We start from the raw sequence: 16,484 nt of genomic DNA, 5'->3' as shown, positions 1-16,484 counted from the left end.
TGACTTCAAGATCAATTGCTCGAGCACCGCAAACTCCAAATCAAGTAAGTGGGGGAAAGAAATGCGGGAGCTGAACTTAGCGGAACACACACTCGGTCCCGGCGGTTACGGAGTGGCGGAGCCTATATGGGACAAGGAGGAGGCGGACCGTGCCGAGCAAGGCCTACTGCCCCTCTTCGATAAATACGGTGACAAGCAAACCAGGAACTTTGTCAGGGCCCGGTACAAGAAGGACCCGAAAACAAAGGAGCTTACCACGGATCCGAAGACTAGGGCGCTTGAGCTTGTTCTGGTAAGGAATACACCCCCTCGTAATTAGCTCCATATGGTTGCATTCTAATTAATGAAGCCAAATTTCTAAATGGTTCACATTCCTTCCGCAGGCGACTAAAAGCAGTAGCGCGGGGTCGACTAAGAGCAACCCTTGGGACACCACTCTAAATAGGGCGTTGAATGTAATGAAGAACAAGGATAAGCTCAGTAAGCCGACGTCAGCTGGTCGTGTGGCCGGCAAAGGCTTGTCGACAAAATGGTCGTCATACTATGACACTGCTGGGCGAAAGGAGAAAAAGACCAGCTCGGAAAGCCAGGCGCGCGAGGTTCAAGAACTCAGGGCACAGGTGGCGCGGATTCCGGAGATTGTCCAAGAGCAAGTGCAACAGCAAGTGCAACAACAACTCGGAGCGACGATCACCGCCATTGTGCCTACCTTGATCCAGGGGATTAGTGCGTGGATTGCGGGCAGCCAACAGGGGCCGCCCCCGATTCCTAGCTTCACGGCCAGCAACTCGCAGAACGCGATGGCGGGGCCATTGGTGTCTCTGGCGGAGCCGGCATTAGTGTCTCCGACGCCGGCACGGGAGCTTAATGCACCTGGGTGTACGCCGGCCGGCACCTCTGCAGCAAGCGGCCCCTCCGTCAACTGCACGCCCGCCGTTGGCGGTGCCTCGACATTAGCCGAGCTCGACGCCATCATCACGGTAACTAATTAAGCCTCTCTCGGCCGAGGACTTCATCTCCTTGCCTTTGACTGGGCTTCCCTAACGCCCTACATGTTTTCGCAGGGCGCCGCCGACGTTCCGTGCACTCTCCTGCACTTCGTGAACAACGAGTTGGTCGATGTCGCCAAGGGCAAAATCGTTCAACCGGGCAACCCCTTGTTCCACGGTACCCAGATGCCACCCAACTTGTTTAGGGTTCAACTGGTTCGGGTGCTGCCAGGCTGTGACGAGGTGTTACCTCCGATTCGACCAATGGGGGCCGACGATGATGACGTGATGAACCTCAGCGCCTGCCTGAGCTGGCCCCTGCTTTGGCCGAAGAGCCAGATTCGTTTGGGGGCGGGGGACACCACCCCAAAGACAACACCGCCAGTCGTGCCGGCGCCAAGTCGTCCCCATGGCAAGACCGCCGCAACGGTGCCGGACATCCCTATGTCACTGGATCCAAACATGCATATGGCACAGGATCAGAACGACGACGACGACGATACATTTGCCAACGTCGATCAGTACTTTGCCGATCATGGGGATGGTGGCGACTTCATGGGGCCTCCTTCTCAAGAACCCAACCCAACAAAAGACGTGTGCGATCTAGCTGGTACCGCGGAGAAGCCAAGTTGCAACAGGCGTCGTCTGCTCTTCAGCTCTCAGGAGACGCCTCCAGCTGCCGACTTCACCAAGCCTCAGATAGGCGAGGTGCCAAATATGATCAGCCCCAACACACTCAAGAAGGCGGTCTGTGAGCAGAACTCGGTGCCATTACAGGAGATCAAGAAGAAGGCACGCAAAAGAAAGACTAACAAGGGTGCGGGCCAGCCGGCACCGAGTACGATCCGTGCTTAGGACGGGCCACCTTCAACTGCGGATATCTCGAGGAGGGTGCATGTGGCGGGTAGGCCGATGCTACTGAGAAATATGCTCGATGCTGCAACCGGTGCTATGCGGAGTCTGCATGACAGTGTGCTTTCTTTGGAGAAGCGGCGTCTCCGAGAGAAGGATGTGGCATACCCGGTTTTCGCGGCCAAGGTGCCAGAGGGCAAGGGCTTTGTGGATAACTCCATCGGGGGTACGATCGTCCTGCGGTTTGATGACATCCACGCTATGTTGAACCTTCATCCGCTGCACTACACCTTCGTTCGGCTATTATCGCTGAGTATGGAGATGCGGATCATTCGCGACAAGACCCCGGACATCGTGATAGTCGACCCCTTCTACATGCGTGCCAAGATCTTGGGCAGCGCTGGGGACCGGCAAGTCGCGAGTTCTTACCTCGAAGGCGTCATTCTGGCAAACCAAGATAAGGACAACTTCCTCGTGCCTTACTTTCCCGAGTAAGTCCTCCCCTCAACCGCCCCGTAACATATGAATTCTTAGATTTCGATCGTTTTCTTTTAACATTCCGTGTTTTCTGCAGTGACACACATTGCACGCTCATCCTCCTAAGCCCCAAATATTCCATGGCCACGTATTTCGACCCGGACCGTCAGTCGAACGTAGACTACACAAATGTCAAGAAGGTTCTTGATGATGTTCTCCCCGGCTACGTCAAATCTGGAGGCACCTTCACCAGGCCTATTCGTAAGTACGGCAAGCACATGTTCTCCCACAACACAACGTTCTGTTGCGTCAAGCAGCCGCCTGGCGGTCAGAAGGGTGCCTACTACGCCATCCATCACATGCGGGCGATCGTACGGGACCATCATCAACTACTGCTACCGAGTAGACTCAAAGATTGGGCCGCGAGCGTGTCGGCAATCCAGGACGCGGACATCAGACAAGAATTCTTTCGCATCCAGTCGGAGTTTGCGGAAATCATCCATCAAGATGTCCTTCGTACCTCGGGGCAGTTCTACCTCAGAAATCAACCGTCGAACAATGACATCGACACAATCCTACAAATGCAGGCTGACAACGCCCGTGGTTTCATGACTCCCACGATAGACGGCGGCTTCATCCACGCTCCGGTCCCTTGAGTCGAGTCGAAAGCAGTGATGCTGTGTCTAGTTCTGAAACATAGATTGGCTCATGTTGTAATTAAACTTTAATGAACTTGTAGTATGTCTCTTTGGTTTCGAGAGTCCTTCAACTTAGATGTAATCGATGCTATTAATGTCTTGCTTTTCTCTTCCGATTGTTCTGTTGCATACTTATATATTGCTTATGTATTGTCTATGAATTGGTACTAACGTTTCGTTTGGCTACTGCATAGCGATGCCGTGGTATGTCGTGTACAAGGGTAAGGTTCCCGGAGTCTACGACGACTGGGAGGAGTGTCGGAGACAGGTTCAGCGATTCAGCGGTAACAGTTACAAAGGGTACGCCACTAGGGTCGAGGCCGAATCTAGATACGCCCGCTATCTAGCGGGAGAGGGGAGGGAGCTTTGGAGGAACCGGATGAAGACGAGTTTCATCGTGATGATGCTCATCGTGACGACCGCAGCTCTCTTCTATGTGATGGTAGTTTAGATGATCGACATCGACTTGTAATGTGAAGACAAACTCGCGGTCTCGAGACTTGTAATATAATGATTCATACTTATACATTTTGTTCGGTCTTTTCAATTCGGAGACTAATATGATGAATTGTATTCGGAGACTAAAATGATGAATTGTATTCAGAGACTAATCTTTTATTGTATTCGATGAATCTGTTGTTGATGTGTGCTGTCTATATTTTGTCCAATTATACATTTTGTAACCTGTGCAAAAAATAGAAAATAAAAAAATAAAAAAACCTAATATTCATACTAATGGCGCATCACATCATAGTGCGCCATTAGTATGCCAAAGGATACTAATGGCGCATCACTAAACAGTGCGCCATTAGTATGCCGAAGTTACTAATGGCGCATCCGTCTATATTGCGCCATTAGTATGCCAAAGCACCTGGTATACATGGCCCCTGGGAGGCATACTAATGGCGCACTATAGTATATACTAATGGCGCATCTGGGGTGCGCCATTAGTAAAATATACTAATGGCGTGCTACTAATGGCGCACCACTGATGCGCCATTAATGGCCAGATTAGGTGCGCCATTAGTAGTCCTTTTTCTAGTAGTGTTCCAGTCCAGTATGGCCTTGACCTTTTCTGGGTCTACGGCTACGCCTTCTTGGTTCAGTATATGGCCTAAGAAACCAACTTGCCTTAGCCAAAATTCGCATTTGCTAAACTTGGCGTACAACTGATGCTTCCTCAATTCTCTCAAAACAATTCTGAGGTGCTCAGCATGCTCTTCGGGTGTCCTTGAGTAAACCAGAATATCGTCAATGAATACCACCACAAATTTGTCCATGAATTTCATGAACACTTTGTTCATGAGGTATAACCCATATCTGGAAGTGAATGCTGTCTTGGGGATATCCTCTGTCCGTACCTTCAGTTGATGGTATCCCGATCTCAAATCAATCTTTGAAAATACCTTAGCTTGTGCGAGCTGGTCAAATAAATCATTTACCGGCGGCATCGGGTATTTGTTTTTTATGGTGACCATATTGAGGGCTCGATAGTCTATGCACAGTCTCAGTGTCCCATCCTTCTTCTTGGCGAACAACACAGGCGAACCCCATGGTGAGGAGCTGGCTCGTATAAACCCTTTGTCCAATAATTCCTTTATCTGCTTCTTCAACTCCACCAATTCCGAGGGTGCCATTCTATACGGCTTCTTATAAATGGGAGCGGTGCCAGGTGCTAGTTCAATGCTGAATTCTATCTCTCGGTCTGGTGGCATGCCTGGTAGTTCTTCCGGGAATACATCAGGGAACTCGCATACCACTGGAACTTTTCTCAGTTCTGCAATGTCCATTTTGTTCAGCTTTGGTTTCTGTGATCGTGGCCTTTCTTGAGCGGAGACTCTTATTGTCTTACCGTGATGGTGTGTGAGAATCACTGTCCGATTGAAACAGTCGATGAATCCTTTGTTGGTGGTCAACCAGTCCATCCCTAAAATGACATCCAGTCCTTTACTTTCCAACACGATGAGATTCGCGTGGAATTGTAGTCCTTCGAACTCAATGACCACTCCTTGGCAGTAACCTTGGGCGATTTTCTTATTTCCCGGGGACTTGATGATCATAGATTTTTCCAAGGGAAGTATCGGAAAACCATGTTGCGAAACAAAACTCTTCGAAACGAACGAATGGGAAGCTCCAGAATCAAACAAAACCGTGGCAGGTACTGTGTTGACAGGGAACGTACCGAGCACGATGTCTGGGGCATTCTGCGCTTCTTCCCTGGTCACATGGTTCAGGTGACCCTTCCTGTGGTTGTTGTTGGGATTGAAGTTGTTGCGCTTGGGGGCGGGATTGTTTCCACCATTGTTCGGCTTGGGTGCCGAGTCTCTTGGCTTCGGGCACTGTTTAGCATAATGCCCTTGCTGACCACAAGCGTAGCAGGTGACCCCTGGACAGTATGTGAACTCCTTGTCCCTGGCATGAAACTGTCCGACGGGCCTTGGCTCGGTAGTCGTGGATCTCCTTGTGTCTGTCCTTGGGACCTCAGTCTTGCCTCGGTTGCTGCGGGCAAGAGTCGTCTTGTCCCTCTTCCACTTGCGGATATCTTCCGGACTACGGCGCTCATTTTCCAAGGTGATGGCCTTGTCCACTAGCGTCTTAAAATCCGGAAAGGTGTGTACAATCAGTTGGCATCTTAGCGCTGGTGCCAGGCCGTCTAGGAATTTTTCCATCTTCTTGCTTTCTGTCATGTGCTCGTCGTAGGCATAACAAGACAGCTGGGTGAACTGACCATTGTACTCTGTCACAGACATGCCTCTTTGCTTCAGGTCATCAAACTCTCTCTTCTTGATCTTTAAGATGCTCCTGGGGATGTGTGCCCCACGGAAGCCTTCCTTGAACTCTTCCCAGGTGATGTTGTGTTCCCTGGGATGCATGTGTAGGAAGTTTTCCCACCATGCTGCGGCTGCTCCAGTAAGGTAGTGTGGTGCATAAAGCACCTTCTCATGATCTGAGCATTGAGCAATAATCAGTTTCCTTTCAATCTCACGAAGCCAATCATCGGCTTCCAGCGGCCTATCGGTGTGAGCAAAAGTAGAGGGGCGAGTCTTCTGTAACTCAGATAACTTGGAATGTGGTTGATAGTGTTCACGGTGGTTTCCCATGTTGATGACATGGTTCATCATCTCTTGGTGTTGTTGCTGACTTTGCTCGAAGAGATGGCATACTTGAGACAGTGCTGCTTCGCTGTCTTGTTGGCTGGACAGACCCTGAGTGAAATTGTTGCTGGTCTGTGTCCCGTAAACCTCTTCTGGCTGATTGGGCATGGAGCGAGTCCAAGGGCGAGACATTTTTCCTAGTCTGGGGTATTATTTGCAAAACCCATGAGAAAAACTGTGTAGCACAGGAAAACTCTTGCAAAGGCAAAAATCAAAAGGCTTCAAGGTTTTCAAGGAAACACAAATGATTTTTCACGAGAAGAAATGCTTAACATAAAACTTACATGCGAAAAGCAAACACATGATACAGCACTCAGGATGCGCGTACACAATCCTGACATGTTATTAAAACTAGCGTACTACTCCGGAAGGCAGCAAACACACCAATACAAACTAGCGTACAGATAAAACAGCACATCATACAAGCAGACATAACACGCGGCAACTCGGTGCTCTCAGTCGGAGATGGTGAAGATCTCCTTCCCCTTGCCGATGGCAAGGCTCAGCGGTCCAGGAGAGTCAACCTCCACCTCCTCTCTAGCTGGCTCCTGGCGCGTGACGCTGCGCTGCGGTGATGGTGCAGGGGCGACTGGTGGTAGAGCGCGTGCGGCAGGCGGTGCGGCTCTGACTGGAGTAGGAGCGATGTCTCGGTCGAACTCCTCAGTGGTAGGCAGACAGCGAGCAGTGGCCAAAACGGCTGGTGCATACGAGGCTGAAGACGAGACGAATGTCAGAGGCGGCGCCGTGTGGAGAAGCTCCTTCCTGCTGGCAGGACCGCCCCGGACTAAGTCCATGCGTGCAGCCACAAGATCATCTACGAGGTTGTCGAAAGACTCCTCCAGAGCCTTGAGATACTCCACAACCATCTCGATGGCTTCGTCTCTTTCTCCCCGATGGCAGGCAAACGCATAGTGGCTGGTGTACGGCACATGGCATGGGAGGTAGCGGTAGCGACGAGTCTTCATCGTAGGAAGGATGTCCCGAAGGCGAGCTATCGCCTCGCGGGCAGCCATCTGCATGGCATGCCTCTCCGTAGGCATGGCCCTCCCCGTAAAACGGAAGTGGCGAGCAGCAGATCGTCCTCCCCTGAACTGCACCACGGCTTGGTGCATAGACACGTCGTCACTGAGCTTGTGCTGATAGAGTGTGAACTCCGGGCGAGCTGCTGGCCCGATCGCGAGCTTGGTGATGGAGACGAGGAGCTTGACAAACCCCTCGGGCACGTTGGTGAACACTCGATTCTCCCAGCTGCTGTCAGCCATCTACAAAATTAGGCAAAAATTCTGAGTAGTCATGTCATAAATTTATGATGACCAACAGATAATAGCTACAATTGCAAAAAGCTGAAAAAGCACGAAAGATGCTAATAACCGATTAGCGATCGCACCTAGTGGCTTCCTACAGTCAGCCTGGCTCTGATACCAAGCTTGTCACGACCGGTTTTTCAATAAAATAATTATTGAGAAACCAATCCCTTTTACGGACCAGCGAGGAAGAATTCCTTCTCACTGATAGAAAATATCTTGGTCACAGAAGAAAATACCAGGAGTACTAAATATAATACAAGGTTGAGCAAAGACTGCCCAACAATCTATTACATGCCCGCCGATAAACAATACGATGGGTAGGGTGGCAAACTACTAACTCACGTTAATAACGGTGGTGGAGATATCACCACGAAGCGAGTGATATGATTCCAAAAGACTACAGCTCTTCGAGCGTCGGAGTGAGGCTCGAGAAGACTTATTGCAGGTGGCGGAAGCGTATACAATACAAGTGACCAAAATCCGGGATCGCGCAGGACTAACTGGGACTCCTCTAGGCATCGGACGCGCTATCAAACTCTTCATCCAAGAGATCGCCTTCGTCAACATCTGGCCAAATCAACAAGCCAGGTGAGTACTATGAAAGTACTCGCAAGACAGTTCGGACATAAGATATAAAAAATGCGAACATGAAGTACATGAATAAGTTAACCAGTACGATTCATCCATAGAGGTAGTAAATGCTGGGTACCAAGCGAGGGTCTGAATGACGCCTCGAGCGGAAACTGCAGAATAGTAATACTGGTGCCAAGCGAGTGTCTGAAAGACTCCTCGAGCGGAAAATGCGGAAGAATAATACTGGTGCCAAACGAGTGTCTGAAAGACTCCTCGAGCGGAAAATGCGGAATAATAATGCCACAGTCGGGCGTCGAGGCGACACCACTTAAAGGGCTTATAACAGAAAATAAGGACGGTGCATGCCACAGTCGGACGTCTGGGCGACATCACATAAAGGGCTTATATTTAAAGTAAGAAACAAGAACACGCCACAGTCGGACGTCTGCGCGACGTCACATAAAGGGCTTATATCACATCTCAATAATGCAACAGATTGGGAACATAATTCACCATGAGCATGAAACAAAAATAAAGTTAGTCCATCGACAGGAATAACAGTACATCTGAATTACCACTTGAGCTTGCTCACCGGGAACGGGTTTTCCATGCGGATAGATATGGATATAATGTTTTCATTACTTGATCATGGATACGATGATTTGGAAAGAATTGACTCTGCAGAGTTTGTACTTAACCACAGCCAACGGATTTCAGTAGTCACGGGGACTAGTTCCGTCTACGGTGTTTTGGAAGAAACACGTCTAACCAGTACACACCCAATTTAACCATCCGAAGCCAGGGATCACCCTAAGCATCGTTCAAGAAAAACCTTGAGACGGGGAGGCTACAACCTCACGTAGCATGGGATCAAATTTCTATACGCGCACTATGAGGGGGTGCCTCCCCTCTCGGTCCCAACCGGAAACACCCATGCCCCCTGACCGGATGACTGGCTTTAATCCTGGGCCAAGGTACCATCATCCCGGCCTCTCTGTTTGGTGTGTACACGGAAAGAGGTTACCAACTTACTAAACCGCATCCCTGGCAATGAGACATGTCGTAGCACGGAAGGGGGAAGGAACGGTAATGCGGCTCCAACCACATTAACGTCGGAGAAAGTCGGATGACGCAAGGCTGGCATGCTACAACAGTACCACCTTGCTGCCCTTCATGTCACCACATGATTTGGCCATCTCTCATCAGAGATCATCGCAACTTTTGAACATGCGAAAAAAAGGAAGAACGATAACGTGGCTCCAACCACGTTAACGTCGGAGAAAGTCGGATGACGCAAGGCTGGCATGCTACAACAGTACCACCTTGCTGCCCTTCATGTCACCACAAGATTAGGCCATCTCTCATCAGAGATCATCCCGACTTTGGAACAACCGGGTAGTTGCCTTACAAGCAACGAGGTATTTACCGACACTCATATGCCACGCACCAACTTTCATGCAAACATGCAAAACATCTATCATATCAAATGTTCAAAACATGCTTTCCTGGTTCGGAGAAGTCGGAGTCTAGCTCGGCGAAGTTTGCAGCTCCGTCACCTCTCCCGGAACCTACGGCAATCACGAAACGGGTACTAACGTGAAAACCAACACATGCACCGAAACTTTTCCAAATATTTTTCAAATAAATCCCATAAAAACTAGACAATATTTTAAGAATGTCAGAAAAAGAATCACTCAAAAATACCTTTTTATCAAAAAGTTATAAAGGTTTCTGTCCAGGGACTTATCTGTAATGAAACAGAAAAGTTCCAGGGTTTTAACTGAGAAAACAGAAAACGGTTCGTTTGGAAATGCGCAAGCGCAAGAGAGAAAGCGTATTTTGCCCGAAGGCGCCAACAGAAAACGGTTTGGGGAAAATAAAACAGAGGCTGACACGCGGGGTCCGCATGTCAGGTTTGAAAAGGCTCGCCGGCGCCCGAAGACGGCGATGGACGCCGGCGTCGAACCACGGCGAGTTAGGCAAAACGGAGGGTACCAAGAGCTTCAGCGTCCTCTTCTGCGTCGGTGGGTGGTGGACACGTCCAACGGGGAGCACCACGTCGACGGTGACACTTTCTCCGGCGGACGGCGGTTCGGGTGAGGATGGGGAACTCCGGTGGAGGGCTGCAAACTACGAATTGAAGTGCGGGTCAGAAAGGGAGATACATGGTGAAGCTACTGGCAAGAGAATGGAGGCGGAGGAGCACACACGGGGGCGAATCGGGCTGGATCCCGTGGCGGGTCGCGGCGGCCGGAGTCGAGGAAGGAGACCTCCTCGGGGCTCTTCCAGTGGCTAGGCGTGCTCTAGGAGGAGTGCACGGCTTGTGGGTGCTCGAGTTGAAGCTCGGGGCCTCTATTTATAGGCAGATCGACGGGGTGGCCGTGAACGGAGAATCTCCGGCGAGCGATTACGGCGGAGCTGTGGATTGGCAGGTGGTTTGAGCGGCCAGGCAGCATCAGTGGAGATTACTGGGGTTGTTCCATAGCTAAACGGAGCTGGTCTCGGCGTAATGGCGTCTGTCCACGGTGAGGTGACCGCACGGGCTCAACGGCGGCAGAGAGCGGGCTCCGCGCCCTGCGGTTCACGACGAGAGCGGTAGCGCATTTAGGGGAGTGGAAGGCCACGCGGCGGGCTCCGGTGGTTTGGGCGGCGCTGGGTGGAGTCGTCGGCGCCGTGTCTCCCGCCGGCGTCCGCAAAGCCGCCGCCGGCGTCGGTCACGGGGCGGCGCACCTTCTGCTGCTCGTCGCCGACGCCCGCAAGGCGCCAGGCGTTCGTGCGGTGTAGGAACAAGAGGGCGGGGACGAGGAGCAAGGCGACGCGGTGGCACTGGCGAGATCGACGTCCATCTCTGAAGAAAACGACAGTAGCCACTGAACTGATTCTCTGAACTTTCTGAAACTTGACATGACCATGCACTTCAGGTGTTCGACAGAAGATTTTGGCTATGAGGTAAATTTTTCTGGAGCTGTAACTTGGTGAGATGACCACTCAATGCACCCAGAGGCTGCATGATTTTACTTGGAATTTTTGGAGAGAGTTTTGAATGAATTTCATCAAATTTGGCAAATCTGGTCCAAACTTGCAGCAGATGTAGTTTGAAAATTTTGAACTGAAGACCAGTGGATCTTCATGGTTCTAGGTTGAGGGTTCAAAGGACTAGGAGGGGAAAAAGGTTTGGTGGCAAAAATCAAGACAGAAAGAGGAGTTCCTTTGTAAATCTCCAAGTAGTAGAATAGAAGACAGAAATTTATTTGGATAGAATTTAAATGGAAATGATCACATGGGGAGGTTCAACCTGCTGGATTAGGTGTAAAACATGATCCAAAGGTGAGGGAGGGGTTAGGGGAGAGGATTTGCACTAATGCCATGGCAAGAAGGAATAGTTGAAAGTGGCAAAGGACTTTCCAAAAGCCATAGTGCAAATTCAAAAAGATTTTCAAAAGTTATTCTCCCAAATGAAAAACATTTTGTCTTGAGCCCAAATGAAGAGTAAGAACTCCCAAGGCCAAAGGCAGATCTTGGGTGAATCCAAACAAAACTTTTGCCATAAAGGAAATATTTGAGAGGGAGAGTTCTCTTGAAGAAAAATTTAAATCACTCCCCTCAAGTCAAATAAAAGTCTTTTGAAAAGAAATCCAAATAAAAACTTGGGTGTCACATCATTCCCTGTCCACCAGAAACACTTCTTTAAATCCAAATACATCTTGGTGTTTCCGGGGTGAATCGAGTATGGTGAGTCATGAGCCTCCTGAAGTATTAACTTCCTGATCTCCGCATTATTGGGCACATAAACACGATCCTCAAACCATAAAGTTTCATGCTCATCCTCACGAAAACCTTTGGCTTTTCCTTTGCTCATCTTCTCCTTTATCTCAGCAATCTCCTTATCATCCTTTTGAGCTTCTCGACTCTTTCCCAATAATGTAGACTGAACCTCCATTGCTGCAACAAAACCTCTTGGAACTATCTCCAAACGAAGTTCCTTGAGATTGTCAACTAACTCCTGCAGTAATCCTCCGCTTACGAGGGTATTGACATAACTATTCCGACTCAAAGCGTCTGCTATGACATTGGCCTTTCCTGGATGATAGTGCAACTTCATATCATAATCCTTCATAAGCTCCAACCATCTCCTCTGCCTGAGATTTAGCTCCTTCTGAGTGAAAGTGTACAAACTCTTGTGATCCGTGTACACATCAGAACGGTTTCCAATAAGAAAATGTCTCTAGGTCTTGAGCGCATGCACTACGGCTGCTAACTCCAAATCGTGCGTGGCATAATTCAACTCGTGCGGTCGAAGCTGATGTGAGGCATAAGAAACAACTCTTCCGTCTTGCATAAGTACTCCTCCAAGTCCTTGGCGGGAAGCGTCGTAATACACTTGGAAATCCTTGTGTAAGTCCGGAAGGATTAGCACTGGGGCTGTAACCAAACGTTTCTTCAACTCATGAAAACTGGCCTCACATTCTTCGGTCCACTTAAACTTGATGTCCTTCTTCAACAACTCCATCATGGGGTTCACAATCTCAGAAAAATTCTCAATGAATCTCTGGTAATATCCCGCGAGTCCAAGAAAACCGCGGATCTCTCCTACTGAGGTGGATGCCAACCAATCGGTGACTGATTGAACCTTGGTAGGGTCTACTGCTATACCCTCTCCTGATATAACATGCCCAAGAAATCCAACTTCCTTCAACTAAAATTCACATTTGCTGAACTTGGCATATAGATGATGTTCCCTGAGCTTCTCGAGAACTAAACGCAAATGCTCCTTGTGCTCCTCTTCATTCTTCGAATATACCAAAATATCATCAATGAACAACACAACAAACTTATCCAAAAACTCCATGAACACCTTATTCATCATACTCATGAAATAGGCAGGGGCATTAGTCAATCCAAATAACATGACCGTGTACTCATATAGCCTGTACCTTGTGGTAAAAGATGTCTTAGGTATATCCTATTCTCGGATCTTCAGCTGGTGGTATCCTGATCGCATATCAATCTTGGAAAATACTTTAGCTCCTTGCAGCTGGTCAAACAAATCGTTGATCATCGGTAGTGGGTACTTGTTCTTGATCGTTACTTCATTCAATGCATGATAATCAACAACCATTCTCAAAGATCCATCCTTCTTCTCAACCAAGAGCACTGGGGCTCCCCACGGTGACGAACTTCGTCGAATCTAACCTTTCTCCAATAACTCCTTAATCTGCTTCTTAATTTCCTCCAGATCATTTGCGGGCATCCGGTATGGCCTCTTTGATATTGGTCCGGTGCCTGGCAACAACTCTATCAAAAACTCTATGTCTCGATCCAGCGGCATTCCTGGTAGTTCCTCTGGAAATACATCCGGGTAATCCTTCACTACAGGCACTTCCTCCTGAACAACTCCCGAGAGGGAATTCACCTGGGTTCTCCTTGGGGCATGCCTAGTTACATACTTAATCCTTTTTCCCTCAGGGGTGGTGAGAAGTATCGATTTACTAGCACAGTCAATGTTTCCTCCATACTTCGATAGCCAATCCATGCCTAGTATTATATCCAATCCTTGTGACTCCAAAATTGTGGCTACCAATGGTTAAGGGTAACCGATCACACCATCGGCTAGCCATATACTCTGCTCCTGGCGAGCTTACTAACATGGGTGACCTAAGGGATAAGGTTGGAAATTTAAACCTATCCACAAATCCCCTTGATATGTATGAATGCGATGCACCAGTATCGAAAAGAACAAGAGCGGTAAATGACTTAACCAAAAACTTACCAATCCCTGCGTCAGGCTGATCATCAACCTCCTCCACATTGATGTGGTTCACCTGACCTCTGGTGAAGGGATTGGTCTTCTTCCCGGAGCTTCCATTGCCATTGCCATTCTGCAACTCAAAACAATCGTTGGCGTAGTGCCCAGTCTTCCCGCACTTGTAACAGGTGACATGACTCAGATCCTTCTTAGCGGGTGTTGCTGTGTTGGAACGGTTCTGGTTGCTGCTTCCTCCATTCCCATTTCCATTCTTGGGACCACTGTTGTTATGTGAACTTCCTCCATTGTGAGCGTGTCCTCCATGGTTATGGGTGTATCCTCCCGAGTTCGGGGTAAAGCAAGGCTTCTGCTGAGCTCCAGAATTATACTTCCCTTGTCCATACTTCCTCTTGCGGCTCTCTAATTCCTGCTGCTTCCCTTCAACCATAAGAGCCCTGTCTACCAACTCCTGGTAATTAGTAAATTTAGCTACCATCAACTGCATACCCAGCTCATCAGTACGATTTCCTTGGCGTAAGTTGCGAAACTCACGCTTCTTCATGCTCATAGCTCCAGTTGAGACATGTGCAGTGCGGAATGCTTGCTGAGACTGATCCCAAGTTACATTGGCTATAGGAAAAGTGGCTGTGTAATTCTCCCACCATGAGGCTGTGGGTCCATCCAGTTGGTGTGCGGTGAAACACACCTTCTCAGCATCTGTGCAACCTGCGGTGGTCAGCTCCCTTCCAATCCTGCAGAGCCAATCATCAGCAACAATCGGCTCGGTGCTACTCGAAAACACTGGTGGATTCAACCCCAGAAAACAGGCTAAGTTGTCAACTAGAGGTGGTGGCGGCAGGTTGTTGTTGTTGCCTTGGTTCTGAACTAATAGCTGCATCAAGGAATTCTGCTATGGGATCAACTGAGTGAGCTCCGATGGGTAGACAAATCCGGGGTCACGTCTCGGAGGCATCTGATGGGTTTAGAGGGGAGAGATTTAGAATAGAATGAGGTCTAAAGAGAAAATCACTACCTATTTGCACATGAGACAAACACATTCATATCACGCCACTCAATTCAAACAAGGGCATACAAACGATCTAACTACTGTTACAAAATACTCGGACTACAACTATATACATGGGGGAATCTACTTATAATATGGTGGTCGACTAGAAATTTTGATCGGTGGAAGACTCCATGATATCTGCTCCAGCTTCGTCTTTGTAATCGTCATCACTACGGTCGGGGTCGGAGTCAGTGTCGTCGACAATGATGTAGTCCTCTGGATGGTCGTCATCTCCTGGCGCGGGGTCTCCCATGAATACTCCTAGCTTCTTCTTCAGGTCTTCATTCTTCTCCAGTAACACTACAATTTCCTGACTCTGAAGGCACCACGACCGACTCAACCAGAGAGGATAAGCCACTCGAGCCATGGAGCCAGTGCTGGCCCATAGGCCGGGCAAAAGGGGCGACTGCCCCGGGCCGCTGCTAAAATCAAACTAGCAAACACTATACAATTATACTTTATATCTGAAAGATTATTAAATGCATAAAGTAGAGCCTCAATTTGAAGGAGCACAAATACACACCACATACTAATAGATTATACCACACAATGGAAAACCAATCTGACTAGAGAAGTTGAGTTTAAATATGTTAGTCTCCCTTTATGATGTATTCTCTAGTATCATAACGAAGTTTATGATAACAAGATTTCAATGTTTAAAACAATGCAAAAAATTTCATTTGAGAAATGGGTCGGGAATCTCATTTGCAACAAATCAAGCCAAGTGAATCTACATGAGCATGTCCGATAACCAACTCGTACGCAAAAGTACAATCAACAACTTTTTTGTTTTTTTATTATTCTATTACTGAACTCAACTTGCAAGTCACATTTGCTATACCCTATAAGTTTCAATAAATATGGTTGCCTAATATATACTAGAAACCACTATTAAAATATTTGTTAGTATGTATGATTTAGAAATATGTACCATGTTATTCAATAAAACTAAAAGATATATGAACAAACACAGAGATATGCAAATATATGTGTATTCACTATATAGTTTAAGCAATATTAGAAAATTAATTTGAAGGATTTTTTAACAAGTGAGTTTTTGTGTAATAATGAATAATGTAATTATTATTTGGAAACATTCTTATGTGACTGAGTAATAGAAAATTATATTAATTAAAGTTATAATATGGTAAACTTAGTTTAAAATAAGTATAAAAGCTTAGCATAAAAAACAATGAATCATGTTATCCTAACAAGATGTGCTGAGCATAAATCCATCGATGGTAACTTAAGATATATGTGAGGCTGCAAAGTTCAGTCCAGAATGGATGACCTTGGTCTTAACAACATTTTGCCAGATATGTTGTTTAACACAAACATCTGAATGTGAGATACAACAGCCTCTTTCTATAATAAATTAGTCAGGATCAGTCCCTAAGGTCCTGATATGATCAAACTAGCATACTAGCATCCATGTAGCGATTATGGTATTACCAATACCAAAATAGCCTCGAGAACTGTCGACATGAATGTGCTAGTTTACTATGTGTAGCTTTCATAAGTCAGAAATAAGTATTGCATGTCTCATGTCTGTTGCAGAAAGAAAATCTGGACATGCCTACAGAAGCAGAACACTATAAATCAAGATGCCGGCATAATA

General features: G+C 47.8%; 1 protein-coding gene across 1 annotated transcript; it reads left to right on the top strand.

The window, feature by feature from the left end:
* Positions 1–458: 458 nt before the first annotated feature.
* Positions 459–11,004, top strand: LOC141040715 (uncharacterized). Its single transcript, XM_073506831.1, has 5 exons — positions 459–833; positions 1,467–1,697; positions 1,845–2,332; positions 2,416–2,579; positions 10,973–11,004. Exons 1-5 carry the CDS (start codon positions 459–461, stop codon positions 11,002–11,004), a joined length of 1,290 nt encoding a protein of 429 aa, XP_073362932.1.
* The last annotated feature ends 5,480 nt before the right edge of the window (positions 11,005–16,484 follow it).

Source organism: Aegilops tauschii, chromosome 2 (genome assembly GCF_002575655.3).
Source record: "Aegilops tauschii subsp. strangulata cultivar AL8/78 chromosome 2, Aet v6.0, whole genome shotgun sequence".
In the NCBI taxonomy this organism is placed as follows: domain Eukaryota; kingdom Viridiplantae; phylum Streptophyta; class Magnoliopsida; order Poales; family Poaceae; genus Aegilops; species Aegilops tauschii.
Note: the sequence above shows the minus strand (reverse complement) of the source record. Positions and strands in the feature narration are given on the sequence as shown.